This window comes from Eubalaena glacialis, chromosome 8 (genome assembly GCF_028564815.1).
Source record: "Eubalaena glacialis isolate mEubGla1 chromosome 8, mEubGla1.1.hap2.+ XY, whole genome shotgun sequence".
NCBI lineage: Eukaryota > Metazoa > Chordata > Mammalia > Artiodactyla > Balaenidae > Eubalaena > Eubalaena glacialis.
In genome coordinates this window covers 82,975,217-82,990,256 of record NC_083723.1, presented here as the reverse complement: position 1 = coordinate 82,990,256, position 15,040 = coordinate 82,975,217, and the positions used below count along the sequence as shown (strand labels likewise).

Genomic DNA, 15,040 nt, shown 5'->3' with positions numbered 1-15,040 from the left:
AAAGTGAACTAGCAAATGCAAAGAGGGAACAGCAAGGGAAATGCCCTTGAAGTGAGAATGACCTTAATGTGTTCAGCAATTAGCAAAAAGATCCATGAAGTTGGATCATAGTGAGAGAGGCAGAGAGTGGTATGAAATGAGGTCATAAAGGTATGCAGGGCTGGGTCATGTAGAGCTTTGTAGATATTGGTAAGGAGTTAGGGATTTAATTATAAATATACTGAAAGCCATTGGAGATTCTTATGCAGAGAAGCTATCCATCTGCTTTATGTTTTTAAAAGACGACTCTGGTTATTGCGTGGTAAGTGGGTAACTTCAAGAAGGAATTAGATATTATTATGATGTTCCATTATGAGAATAAATGTCTTGGTTAGGTGAGGTAAATTGAGTGTTCCAAGACCCAGAAAGGAAAAATATTCCATTCAACCGTATCTCTTGGATACCGTCATGATCTAAAAGGACTCAATTAGTCTCTTTGAAAGGAAAAGTTCCTTTGAGAGACAATTCCTGTTGGATGATGTCCCATGTTATTGGCAAGAGTTTATAAAACATCTTTCCTTCAAACCATCTCAGACATGGTAATCCAGGAGGATTCAGGTACTGCATCTTAATTGATGTCATCATAAACAGTTGCATCTGGTTGTTGCAGAGCCAGACACATGAGTCTGCATTCCATACCTATGGTAACTGGAACATCATTTTCTATTATGTTCTATTTTGTTCTGACAGACAAATGATTAATTAGCACAATCAGCATCTCTCCTTGAAAAGGGCCATGGATCAGCCTGTTCCCCTCCATCATGTAATTGAATCAGGGTCCACACACCTGCTTCCACTTCCTTTAAACAAACACCTGTCCAATAACCAACACAAAGCAATATTAAATCTCAACCTGCCTTGTGCGTAAGTACATCTTTCAACTTGACCTAATCAATGCTGAAAGCTAGGAAAACATGGGTCTCAGAGAAGACTGCTGCCTGATCCTCACATGTAATCAGAGCATCTGCAGCTCTGGCCCCACTCATGACTACTTTGCGGAGTGATTCTGGAATCAGACCAGCCTAGGATCATACCTGGTTTTCCAGTTGTGTGACACTGAGCGATTCAGTTAACCCCTGTTAAGTCTCTATTCCTCATCTTTAAAATGGGGTTAATGACGTTTATCACAAATGTCTGTCGTTTTTCTATATGTAAGTCATGCAAGTAAAAGGCTTAGCACAGTATTTAGCACATAGTAAGCAAGTGTTAGCATTCTTTACTATAATAAGATAATATTAAAAACAATTAGGTTGAAAAATTTCAGTTCTGGTTAAGATAGGGTAAATGCATGCCACCTTCTCTTTTCCACTGATTAGAACTAAAAGTCCTGGACAGAATATATGAAGCAACTATCTGAGGACTCTGAAAAGTATACAACAGCAAGTTAACTGGGGAGGAGAAAAAAGCCACAAAGAGCAACACCTATGAAGATGAGTTCCTGCTTCTTCTTTCCTCCCATACTTCCAGGCATAGATTCTAGGACTGCTTGAATCTTGAGACTGTACAACAGGTGCTAACAGAAAAAGTTGCATGAAAAGTCCTCTCTCTTGGGCCAGAGGGCTGGGAATGGGGCCCCTGGGAAAGGAAGAGTTTTTACCTCTCTAAGCTCTACTTCAGTAATGAGGTGGCGTTCCCATGGCAGTGGGAATTGCAGCAGCAGTGGAGGTGGCATCATGGGTAGCAGCTACAGCAGCAGGATTTCTGCAGGCTCCTTTCTCTTGCTACTTTGCCCTGAGGTAGATCCAGTTTCAGGAAGTTCATTATAGTACATGGATGCTAAAACCATGGTTTTCTAGGCAGAGCCATGAAAAGGAGTCCATAGGAGTCGGAGAATGTGGGGGGGATTCATAAGGAGGAGGTAGCAGGAGAAAGGGATCCTTTAAATCTGTGTATAACGTATTGGGCTCATCATGAGTTGTGCATGTATAGAACTTGATCATAAGCAACATAGCAAAGTCTTTGAGAACTGAACTACAGTGTAGACCACCACCCTGGTCTCAGACTGAACCTGGATGGTGCATGCACAGGTAGTCCGGATAGTACAGAAAGGCTATGAAAACTGAATTGACAATAGAGCTACAGCCTTCAGGTGGGTCAGGACTGTGGTCTGAACCTAACTAGGTTAATTGCCTACTAAAGAAAACAAACAAAAAAATAACACTCCTCAGAAATTTTTTAACAGATCCTATATTCTCATAGCATAATATTAAAATGTCCAGGATACAGTCCAAAATTATTTGACATACAAATCACCAGGAAAATGTTAACAATCTTCAAGGGAAAAAGTAATCAACAAATGCAAACTCCAAAATGACCCAGATGTAGGAATTATCAAATATTTCAAAACACCTCTTATAGTGAAGATTCATGCAGTAAGGGTGAACATTCTCAAAATGAACGAAAAGAAATAGAAGGTATGCCAAAGAACCAAGTGGAAACTTTTGAACTGATAGATACAATAACAGAACTAGAAAGTCCACTGGAGCACCTCAAAAGCAGAACAGAGATGAGAAAAAAAAGAACCAATGAGCTTGAAGGTCGATCAATAAAAATTATCCAATCTGGAAAACACAGAAGAAAAAAAAATGTTTGATAAAAAATGAACGGATCCTCAAAGAACTGTGGTACAATATCATAAGTTCTTATATACTGTGATTACAGTCCTGGAAGGAGAGGAGAAATAAATTGGTGCAGAAACATATGTGAAGAAATAATGGCTAAAAAATTTCCAAATTTGGTAAAGGCCATATATTTGCAGATGCACGTTCAGCAAACTGCAAATAGAATAAACTCAAAGAAAACCTGCTCTTACTCATCATAATCAAAGGGCAAAAAACCAAAACAAAGCAAGAAATCTTGAAAAGACCATAGAAAAACAATACATTAAAAAGGGATCAATGACCCAAACGATGGCAGATTTCTCATCAGAAACCATGGAGGCAAAACAAAAAACAAAAACAATAACAAAACACCAGTGGAATAACATTTTTTAAGTGCTGAAAGAAAAATACTGTCAATGCAGATTTCATGCCAAGTGCAAACAGCACTCAGTAATTTAGGTCTGAGATCAGGTCTGGTACTTAAAAAATTTTTTTTTCACCAAATGTTCTTACTATGTTCTAGGTATAGTGCTGAGTACAAGTGATTCCAGAAAGATCAAGACTCAGCTATGCCATCAAGAAACTTACTCTGAAGTCCAAGATAAGGTGGAGATGTGAGCAGTTAAGTGCCATGTAAACACTCGAGTTAAGGATGAAGTCCATATAAGGTACTCTGGTGACACAAAGGAGGAGGTAGTTGTGTCTATTCAGGTAAAAAGAAGGAACCAGGCATAGTTTCAAGAGGAGATTATGTTTGACTTGAATATTCAAAGGTATATCCCAATGGGTAGAGAAACTAGTGCAGTATAGTAGATATTCTATAACAGGGAGAAACATGAATACAACCTGCAGTGGTTTGTTGGTATATTTGGGCAACTTTAAGTTTTTTAGTTATTATAGCATATATACCTCTGAACACTTATTTTTCACTTTCACCAAATTTCCAACTTCCAGTTCCTACAGCACATTGATTGAGGGCTGGATCCAATTCTTCTTGCACACAGAGCAATCTGATAATACTGGGGAATTAATGCTCCAGGGGCAGCTTTCAACCAATGACTGATGGGAGGTGATGAACAAATACCCCAGCTCCCATATCCCTTGGACAGGATAACTCTGAAGCGCTGGGGTCTCAGATTTCCCCAGTGGAATTAAGTCCTGTTTGCCCACTCTTGTTAACTTGCTTGACAATGCATACATTATTGATTTTCACCCATTCCCTCTCCTACTTCCCCACTTGCCTTAGTAGTGTTTTAAGGATAACGCCTCAAACAAACTATTTGAACTTGTATCCTTGTTTCAGGATCTAACTCTGAGATAAGTCAAACTAAAAGAGTTTCACAGATTAGGTTTCCAAGGAAGCAGATTCTGAAATGGAGATTTAGAATTTATTAAGAGGTACTCTTGTAATTAACATCTGTGAGATAAGAAAGCAGGATTGGACAGAGGGAGGAGTTGGGCTGTAGTTAAAACAAAAGTCTCAAGTAACCCCATGGAGAGCTCTGAAGCTGGAGTGACTCTTGAGAGTTGTCCCAAGTTGAGGTGAGGGGGCTTGGCTTACATTCCTTCATATCAACCAGTCATTAGATGCACGTTTAACCTTAATTACCTCCTGTAACATCCTATCTCCAAATACAGTCACACTGGGGGTTAGGGCTTCAAGATATGAATTTTGGGGAATACAATTCATCTTATAATGTGTGTCTTTATGAAGAGAGTGTTATATGATGTAGTGCACTATGACTTTACATAGACATATGTATAAGTTTGCCTCACCTTGAGCATAAGTGAAGAGAAATCCCTAAACCTTGCTTTATACAAAGCAAGGCAGTGCTCCTTAATTTATTTCAATAAGCATTTATAGAGAAGTGACTATGAGCAAGATACTGTTATCAGATGTGAAAGATACAAAAGTAAATAAGATTACGTTAGAAGTTCTTACTGTAATTTTAAATGACTTGAATATTTGACAAAAGGACACACAAAATATTCTTGCAAACTAAAGCTTTTCAGAAAGCAGACCACTCAACCAGAAGAAAGGAAACCTATTACCTTTCTAAATTTCAAAGAGCATCCCTATTTAAATAAAGAGTTTTCAGGGGAAGCAAATGTATGATTCATTGCTCTACAGTTATTCAGATTAAATGAATAGTAGAGAGTTGTTTTCTGAAACAAAATACCAGAGCATACACATAAAGTGACCAAGTGCCAGACAAATATCCTACTCTACCACTTGTATACCCAGCTCTGGAGCCTCCACTGTGGACTGAAGAAGCAGCAGAGGGGTTGGTGGAGGTTGAGGCTGTAGAGAACAGATAAGTGGTAAGACTGGGCAGGAATGAGAGTTGAACAGGGCAGGGAACCTCCCCCTGTAACGCATCAATGTTATGCACTCATTAAAGCAATGGGAAGTTGGCAAGATTCAACAGTTTTCAACAGTTCAAGAAAACTGTGTCAGTGGATAATAAAAAATAAAAGTAAAATTTTATTTTATTCATAGGAATTGCTAACAGAGCAATGCAGTTGACAAATGCCTACCCATTTCCATAGAAGAATACAGATGGTCCAAAATAGAAACATGTAACTTTTTTTGAATGGGTAAATACTTGGCTTTTGGGAAAGAAAATGCTGGACACCTATTATATTCCTTAAGTCCTAGAAATTATATACTTATAAAATATCCCAAAATATTTATTTTAAGAAAGAAAAATATAGATGTTCTATGACTCTGGTACACTGTCATTAGCAAATAAGCAATTATTGAATGATAATGGGAATGAAGAAAATGTAGGTGCATTTAGGAAGTAGGTGTATTTCTTTCACTTCCATTTTCCTGGTGAATGAATTCAGAGAAGGACTGGCTCTGACTGCTAGAGTGGATTACCAACATTGGATAGCACTGAACTCTTGAAGTACCCAAATGGGAAAAGTCTTCAATTTGATTCTAATGATTAGAAATCATTCGTGACATGGAAATCTCTTTCTTTACATAATTGGATTGACACAGAGAGGGAGCATCTCATACTAAACTTTTGGTCTACTAATGTTTGAAAATTAGACTATTAGAACCTGAGTCTTGGGCTAGAGAAAGGTGCTACCAATATTTTGGCTTCTGTTCACATTCTCTCATTTTCAAGAAAGACAATTTGACATCATTTCAAATAATCTACAGCCCCTACAAATTATGGTTGTTCTTTGTTGTTCAAATTAAAATTTGAAATTAGATATGCAAGCCACCATCTCACAGTAAAACATTTTGAAACTTTTCTTCTCAAAAAAACTTTTATCCTTTAATCTCTGCGCAAATGTCCTATTTTATGACCTCTGTTATACCACAGAAATTATTTCTCAACAAGAAGAAACAGTTATATTAGACCAGATTTTCAAGTCATTAGAACATATTCTGATTTTATTTTTTCTACTTTAGCAAAATTATTTTCTTCTGAAGAAAAGATGATTCTGGACCTGCAGAAAAAAATGCATATATAAGGGAATATCTGTTAAACAAAATCTAATGGGATTTTGTGGAAATGTTTTCCTGTGGACTGAAAGATGGATACCCTTTTATAAATCTACATAGCCTATGCATATGCTGTGGTTCAGAGCAACCTTCAAGGTTTTACCCTTTTGTCTCCATCGTGCAACCTGGGTCTTCACTCATGCATAACGAAACCAAGGAAAATATATAACCCGAGTTTCCAAGTATTGTTTCTCAACTCAGTTTTCTCTATTCACACCTTTGGCTTTGAATATTGAAATGAAATCTGGATGGAATAAAATTAGTACAGGAAGGGACCCTTGTCCTTTGATGTAAAAGAGGTTAAATTGTTCCCTTGCCAACTTCTAAATTTGAAAATGATCAGGTGGTGTGATTTTTATTTTTTTCTTCTTTTTCATTGAAATGGAATGACTCTAACCCTGAGCTGGGTTTCACAATTAAAAGGTTTTCTATGTTACTAACTTTGTACAAATATTTATTGCAATGATCTCTGATTTCAGAAATGTAGTCTGGATTTTCCTGAATAAAGTCAACTTGGATAGGTTAACTTTGAAAAAAAGAGAATGCAGGATCTTGGAACTTGAAGATAGAACAATGAGATTCCCCGGAAAATCATTCAGGGACTGCAAAGGAACTCTTGCCATTATTCTTGGGCAATGGGACAAGCAGTAGTAAGCTAAGAGTTGCTAGGATGGTAGGTTCCTGAGGAGTCTTTGTGGAAGAAGTCATCTCTTTACATGAAAGCAGCTCAGAACCTGCCTTTGACTGCAAGAGTCATTTGTCATTAACATAGTACAGTGCTTTTCAAACTTTTATATAGAATGAGATTTTTTTAAAGGAAAATCTCTGCTAAAGCTAAATAGATAATGCAGACAGAAGCAGGGTTACTTTGGTTGATTTGGACCAGTCAGTGGGCTCCACATAAGCCCCAAGGTTTGGCAGAGCCATAATGGTGAACCACTGGCAAAACATGGAATCAGAGAGTCAACTCAATCCCTTACTAGTTGTTGGAACTTAGACAATTTATAGTCTTTTTGAGCATGTGCGTGCACATGCATGTGTGCGTGTGTGTGTGTGTGTGTATTAATTTTTGCCTCTCAGGATTGTTGTGAAGATAACTGATAATGCACAGAAAGTGCTTAGCCCAGTACCTTGCATGTAAGTAGATATTCAAAAATTGCCACTACTCTTATTATCATCATCATCATCATCATAATCATAATGAGCCATACTCTGTATGGAATCATACAGGAACCACGTTCCAGGCTTGCTCTAAAGGGCTATATATGCATTAAGCCTTGTAATGTACAGATGATGACACTGAGGCTTAGAAAGGTTAAGTAGTTTATCCAACACAGATAGTGGAGTTGGATTTAAGCTTCTGGATTTAACTCTAGAGCTTGAGTCCTTAACCCCAGTGTACAGTTGCTTCTCATTAATAATACAGCACAGGACTCAGTGTGTACCTGTGGAGATCATTCTCTCCATCTTAGCTTCCTCCTATTCAAATGGGGAATACTTCCCTTAGCACTGAGAGGCTCAAATGAGGGAAAGTCTGTCGTGTCACACGCAAAAGACTTCTATTTTTATATGGCAACTTATATGGTCAGTTCCTTTTATGCAGTTTGATTATATGAAATAACAACCATCAAATCTTCATTTGCATCTGTTTTGTGTGGAAGCAACTCAGGTCAAAAACAGGTCTGAGGGCTTCCCTGGTGGCGCAGTGGTTGAGAATCCGCCTGCCAATGCAGGGGACACGGGTTCGAGCCCTGGTCTGGGAAGATCCCACATGCCGCAGAGCAACTAAGCCCGTGTGCCACAACTACTGAGCCTGCGCGTCTGGAGCCTGTGCTCCGCAACAAGAGAGGCCGCGATAGTGAGAGGCCCGCGCACCGCGATGAAGAGTGGCCCCTGCTTGCCGCAACTAGAGAAAGCCCTTGCACAGAAACGAAGACCCAACACAGCCAAAAATAAATAAATAAATAAATAAAAATAAAGGAATTCCTTTAAAAAAAAAAACAAAAACAGGTCTGAACTTTATCAACACTTCAAACTCCAAAATGGAACTTATTTAGCTTTAAGCTACGTTCTCAGAAAAAAAAAAGTTTTCCATGTCTAATGAACAGTTTTGCTGTGGGCTGCTTCTGAGAATAAGAGATTGTCATATAAGTACTTGGCATGGGGCATTGTGTATCACACAGAAATAAAAAGATAGATACTGAGTGAGATGTGGAAGCAAGTCTTCCAGTTGAAACTATTGTGTGGAGAGTAGAAAATGCTGGACGGGAATTCTGGAGAGACCTGGGAACTGGGCTTCTAGAGTGAGTGTGTATATTGAGAAAGATGGTGTGGAGAGAGAAAAAGAAGAGAATTGAGGACAGAAGAGGGATGTCCACATTCCAAAGAAGTATAGTCAACAGAGGAAACTGCAGGGTGGTCTGAAGGGTAGGAGGGCTCGCATGAAGCCAAAGGGTTTCCGAAGAGCAAGGAGGATGAAGAACGGAAATAGGCTATGAGATGGGTTCTAGTAAGGGGTAGTTTCAAAAGAAATAGCTTCTTAGTTTCCTTGCTGGAAAGTAACCACCACTGGCCCACCTTATATAAATTACGCACTTCCCTCAAGGAGTTACTTTTCCACGAAGTTTTTCTGACTGTTCCATTCTTCATGCATTCCCCCCTCCTGAGAATTCCTGTAGCACTTAGAGACCACCCATGCACTCAGCCCTGGTGTACATCACCCCGCATTTCACTGGCGAAGGGGGGTGGAGGGTTCACAAGCCTCCCCAGCTGGATGGAAGCAACTTGACAGCTTTGCTTCTCCCTTCAGGGATTACACCAACTGCCTTCTAACGGGAGCTCCTGCACAGCTGTAAGTCCCCAGTGGTACCTTCTCCACAAGGCAGTCAGCGTGATTTTTAAATGTAAAGCAGATCACAGGACAACCCTGCTTAAAACCTACAATGGCTTTCCATCACACTTGGGAAAAACTCAGGCTCTCGGACTCCAGCCTACAGTTATCCCGAAGCCCCACCTCTCAGACTTCCACTCCCCCATCACTCACCCACACAGCAATGCTGGCTGTTTCTGTTTCAGAGCCTTTACACTTCCCATTCCTTCTGCTTTAAATGTTCTTTCCCCAGAATTTCACATGGCTTCCTCTTCCTCACCATTCGCGTCTCACCCAAATAGCTTCCCTTTCGCAAGGCCGACCGCTCTGACGAATGTGGTAAGCTTTTCACCCCACATCACTCTCTACAGTACTATCACACGGTCTTCGCCATGGTGAGGAACTGACGTGATCTTATTTACTTGTTTGTTGGTGCGGTGCTTGTTTCTCACTCTTCGTCCGAGGCTTTGTTGAGTAGCAGTTCTGTCTCGTTCACAGCTCTGTCTCCAGCACAAGAGGAGCTGCTGACACCTAGTGGGTGCTTCTTCAATAAGTCTGGCTCGCCGACCAACTCAAGGCTTTTGGACAGTCTGCTACCTCTGAGGCCTGGATCTTCCTTCCTCCTTCAGGCCCTTCTGATACCCTGATCTAAATCAGACTCCCTGTTATTCTCTCTTTCATAAAACCCTGTTATTTCCTTCAAAGCCCTTTCACAGTTTTCAAATTCATACCTATTTATGTGTTTACATTCTGTCTTCCCCAACAGACTGTAAGTTTCAGCAGGGCAAAGACTGTATACCATATATACCTTGAGGGATATATATTATATACATCTTGGCCACTGCACCCTATGCCTGGCACATAGTAGGTGCTCACTTATTCTGTATCGAATGAGTATTAAAATATTCCTCCCAGGTTTAACCATAGAGTAGAATATTAAAAAAATAGCTGAGGAAGGACTGATACATACTTCTCCTTAGGGAAAATTTAGATATTCTTGCTCTGGCTAGAATGTGCTTTTACATTTTGTAGAAAGGTCAACAAACCTGCCCTGATCTAGAGGAAGACATCTGTATCCTTTTCTCCAACAGGACAATTTGACAGAGAGGCTGGATCTGATTCTGCCCAGGCTGGAGGAGACATCCTGGTGCTGCTCCCCAAGGTGGATGGAGGAAAGGCAGCTAAATGGGTCACACTGCAGCATGGAGCCTGCTGGCCATCACTGGGAGGAAAGGCAGCCCCAGGGGCCATGGAGGGGTGGATCTTAGCACATGAAGCCTGGCCATTCTTTTCTTCGGTCCAGTTATACTGATGCAGATTTGTGTAGTGTTCAGGTGGTTCCCCTGTGAGAAGCTCAAGCTGCTAAAAGGAAAACAAGAACAAAAAGTGTGGACAAGTTCCCATATTTACACCAAGCAGCCAACTCAGACTTGTGGGAAAGGCACTGATGGGTGTGAGTTCTCTAGACTGGGCTCTGTGCGATGGCAACAGATCCTGGCAGTGACTTAGCCCATATTAGGTCAAAACTGTGTTTTTTGTTCTCATTTGGAGAATGGGCTACTAATGTTTATCTCTTGTTTACAGGGCAGAGGAAAAGATTGGCATGAGGGTTAGGTGACCCAAGTTCTAGTCCTGAATCACCATCAACTAGCTGCGCGGCCTTGAGCAAACCAATGTGTTTTCTGGGCTTCAATTTCTTTATACTTAAAATGCACGTGTTGGCACCTAATCTTAGAATCTGGAATGACTGTACAATCAGGTTTCTCACTTAACGCACCCCTGCTACGATGGGCAGGATCTAGTGAAACCCCACTCCCCATCGCCAGTACCAATAGCATCCCTTCTCGAATTTGCTGAGCCTGGTCTCCTAGTTGAAACTCTAGCTCCTTGAACTCCTGCTGTAGGGCTTCGTGTAAAGTTTGCAGTTGTTCAGCCTCCTCCCTGCAGGTAAATAATAGAAAACAACCAAATTTCACAAGCACCTCCAGGTACAAACTTCCGTTGTCCCTCTCAAAATGTAGGTCACTCCTTTGACAGGTCTTAAAAGAGAAAGTCACCATCTTTATTTGTATCAGTTGCAGGCATAGGTTTATTAGGAGGGCAGGTTTCCTTTTTTCTTTTTTTTTAAACAACTCTGTTGCAGAATAATTTACATACCATAAAGTTTACCTATTCTAAGAGTACAATTCAATGATTGTTAGTAAATCTGCCAAGTGTGTAACTACCACCACCATTCAATTTTGGAACACTTCCATCTCACCAATAAGAAACCTTGTGCTCCTTTATAAATTAACCCCTATTCCTACTCCCAGCCCCAGGCAATGACTAATCCACTTTTGGGACAAATACTTTTAATCTATGTGAAAATAATGCAGATTTCCAAAACTCTAACAACTGCCAATGTTCGCATTTGCGTGAGCCCCATTCACATTGATTAAAGATATCCTGCTGGCGAGCCCCCTCTTCCCAGCTGCTGCCTATTTTCTGACCTCAGATAGCCCTGGCCTTGAAGAGTAAGTGTTGCTATCCAGCAAATGGCTCTCACAGACTCCCACTGAGAAAGTTAAGAATGGGAACAGGAAAGCAAAGGGAAAACTGGCCGATTTCTCATTAGCCCTGCTCCCTGGTGCTCATCTGTCCTGCCCTGATTACCTTTTCTTGCTCCAGGTGTGTGGGCTGGCACTTACTTTTATGGCTCCCTTAGATAATTATCTTTTCTCCTTTGACATGTCCCTGGAAAAGGGTGCCTGTTGTTCTCTAAGGTGCTGCTCAATTTCTTCTAAATGCTTCCAGAAACTCTGGCATACCGTCTTCATTGTTTCCATCTCATGGACTGTGCACTGAGAACCATTAGAAAGAGCTGAGAAGGAAGGTCTTTCTGAATCACTGCAAGAGTTCACCACAGTGGCACCTGCCTTCCCACCTGGGCTTCCCTGTTCGCAACGCAGCCCTGCGGCTAATGTGTCAGAAAGAGAATAGGTAAAGCCCAGCCTTTGGCTTCGTCAAGCAACTAGAGGCAGTATGTGGCTGGGACAGGAGGGCAGCCATTGTTGGATGGCCCTTGGAGACATTATATCCCAGAGACAAGAAGGCGCTCTGGAAGACTAGGGGGAGGTAGGGTGCAAGGATGTAGACAGGAGAGGAGGAGGGAAGGGCCAGAACAGTGCGAGCCTGTGCTTAGAATTGTTGAGTTTTTTTTTTGTTTTTTTAAAGGAATTCCTTTATTTTTATTTATTTATTTATTTATTTATGGCTGTGTTGGGTCTTCATTTCTGTGCGAGGGCTTTCTCTAGTTGCAGCGAGCGGGGGCCACTCTTCATCGCGGTGCGCGGGCCTCTCACTATCGCGGCCTCTCTTGTTGCGGAGCACAGGCTCCAGACGCGCAGGCTCAGTAGTTGTGGCTCACGGGCCTAGTTGCTCCGCAGCATGCGGGATCCTCCGAGACCAGGGCTCGAACCCGTGTCCCCCGCATCCGCAGGCAGACTCTCAACCACTGCGCCACCAGGGAAGCCCAGAATTGTTGAGTTTTGTTTAATCTTGTTTAACTTTGGTGCTGAGTACTGCCTCACTCTGAATCTCAACAACACTGAACACGTTTGTTCGGATGGTATGTGTTTGATTAGAGAAAGGCTGCTTAGAATCATTTTTATTAGTCTTAGCTTTGCTTAACCACAGTCTCTGGTGGTTGAAATCTGTAGGATCAGCCCCACCCAGCGAACAAGCCCATTCAGAGTGAGGTAGGCATAGATTAGGCATCCCATCCTCCACGGACTGGAATCTCAAGTTGAACTCTCTGTCCTCCCAATCCTGCTTCCCATTGTTCCTGATGTGAATCATTCTTTAAATCTTACTTTCTCTGTACGACAATGCTGTTGCCTTGGTTTCCTTACTTAAATATCTTCTTGCAGCCACCAAGCCTGGTCTACTTATCAGGCACTCTGCTGATTTGCTGAGTTCTTACCAGCTATCCTCTTTGTTTTCTAGCCCTGGTTGGATCATGCTTTGAATAGATCCATGATCCAGGACCCCAGAATCTCTACCCATCTGACTTTGAGTGATATTAATGCTAGCTGGACCCTAATGCTAGATCTACCGGGTCCTCCATTTTAAACCCCTCCCTGATTAGTGTGTAGTGTCTGGTCGTTGCCTACTCACTATCTCTCCCTCCTGTATTCATAATAACAGAATTCTAATATCTTAGGGGCACTGAGCATCTAACTAAAAACCTACATTTCCCAGTATCCCTTGCAGATAGGATGGCAATGAGATGGAAGTGGAGATGGTGGAGTGGGGCTTCTGGGAAACTCTTTAAAGGAAAAATTTCAATGGCAGGCCGCTTTTAACCTTTTCTTCTTCTTCCTCCTTCAGTGGAGACCAATCTTTCAGCTATGTTAATTCCTCCCACCCCTTTTTCTAGGAAGTCCCAGATTTCTTACCTTTCACCCCCAAACCACATGGCCATGCTCTTAGCAACCAGATGGCTATTTTTAGTGGTATTGTCATAATGGAAATACTGTCCTAAGAGTGATATTTTGATATTGAAACTCTCCATCATTTTGCTTTGAGAGTTCGGTTTTGATTCTATCCTCATTTTTATACATGAACAACATTTTACAGAGCAAAACTCTCCAATTATTGTTGCTTCGGTGTAAGTGCATTTGAACCAGTTAGAGGAGTATTTGAAGGTTATTGATGTCGGCAAGAGCGCTTGAAAGGTGACTACAGTTATGGTTCTTAAAACTAGAAAAGATCATACAGACCATGGAGGACTTCTTTTTATAGATAAGTGTTCTGACACAAATAGTTAACTAACTTGTCCGAGGTCAAAACATGGTAGATTTCAAACCCAATTCTCCTGATTCATTTATTTTCTTCTCAAGATCCAGCTGAGTCACAGCGGGGAATACAGTGTAGCTAGTCATACGGAGAAGTTATTTGTCCCTAAGGAATGAGCCGATTGGTCTTAGTAGATTCTTACAAGGTGACCAAGTTCTAGGGACAGTGAGGGCAGGGCGATGGAAATATGGTGCTCAAGTAGGCTGAACGTTATGAACATTGAATTTTATGCTTCATCTAGATATTTTGGGGTAACGCTTTGTGATTGGACGGCATGGGGGCTGGGATTTAGGAATGACTGAAGGGAGCGATGTGGAAGATTCTGATATGCTGCCATCTCCCGGTCATTTGGAAACACTGAAACTATCAATACATTTCTGCTTTAGAACAGATACAGAAGTTTCAGCAAAAAGGAAACCTTAGGCAAGCAAACAAAAAAAGAGACTGTTTTGAACTCTTCTTTTTCCAATATAAGGGCTAGGTTATAACTCAAATACAATGCAAGGTCTACTCTACTGACCCAACCTGGGCCTTAAAACAAACTTTATCTTCAACAGTAAGAGCAACAATATTGACCCTTCACTTTTGAATTGGCTCATATTACTTTTTAAGATTTGTATGATTTTCTTTTTCTTTAAATCTAAATCAATCATAAACATTATAGATGGATCTTCTAATATCCAAAACTCTTATTTCATATACATCTCATTTTCTTTTCTGGAAAGATTTAATTTTGAATTAACAAATTATTGTGAAGAAATCACTTATTTATAAGAAATTAATCATATCAGCAAACCATTATCATAGATAACCCACGAGAGCACACCCTCTCTGTGACTTTCTTCTGAAGTTTTAAACACAGTTTTGGTTTTTTATACTTTATTATTTTAAACAAAATATAAAACCAAATATGGTTTAATTTATATTTCCTTATAAAATTTATCTTAAAAATGTAAATTAGAAAAATAATATTTTTTCAGGATATGTTAGATCAATAATCTGGTTTTCATCATGGAAATTGGAGCACCCAACTGTAGGATTTAATATTTTTCCCCTTATAGCCTCTTAACACGTCACCTTCTCCAGCTGTCTTTCATCCCTAACATTTTCCTACATGAACTATATAGTCAGGTAAATGTTTATTCCCTTAGAGCTGAGTTTTTCAACTTTGACATT

The 15,040-nt window shown here is 40.5% G+C and overlaps 1 protein-coding gene across 1 annotated transcript in view; it reads right to left on the bottom strand.

Annotated features, from left to right (window-relative positions):
- Positions 1 to 10,084: 10,084 nt before the first annotated feature.
- ITPRID1 (ITPR interacting domain containing 1) overlaps positions 10,085 to 15,040 on the bottom strand; it is an 87,540-nt gene continuing 82,584 nt past the window's right edge. The window contains 3 exon segments of the mRNA XM_061197891.1: positions 10,085 to 10,390; positions 10,858 to 10,971; positions 11,743 to 11,868. Of these exon segments, the coding sequence (XP_061053874.1) occupies positions 10,085 to 10,390; positions 10,858 to 10,971; positions 11,743 to 11,868 (546 nt within the window).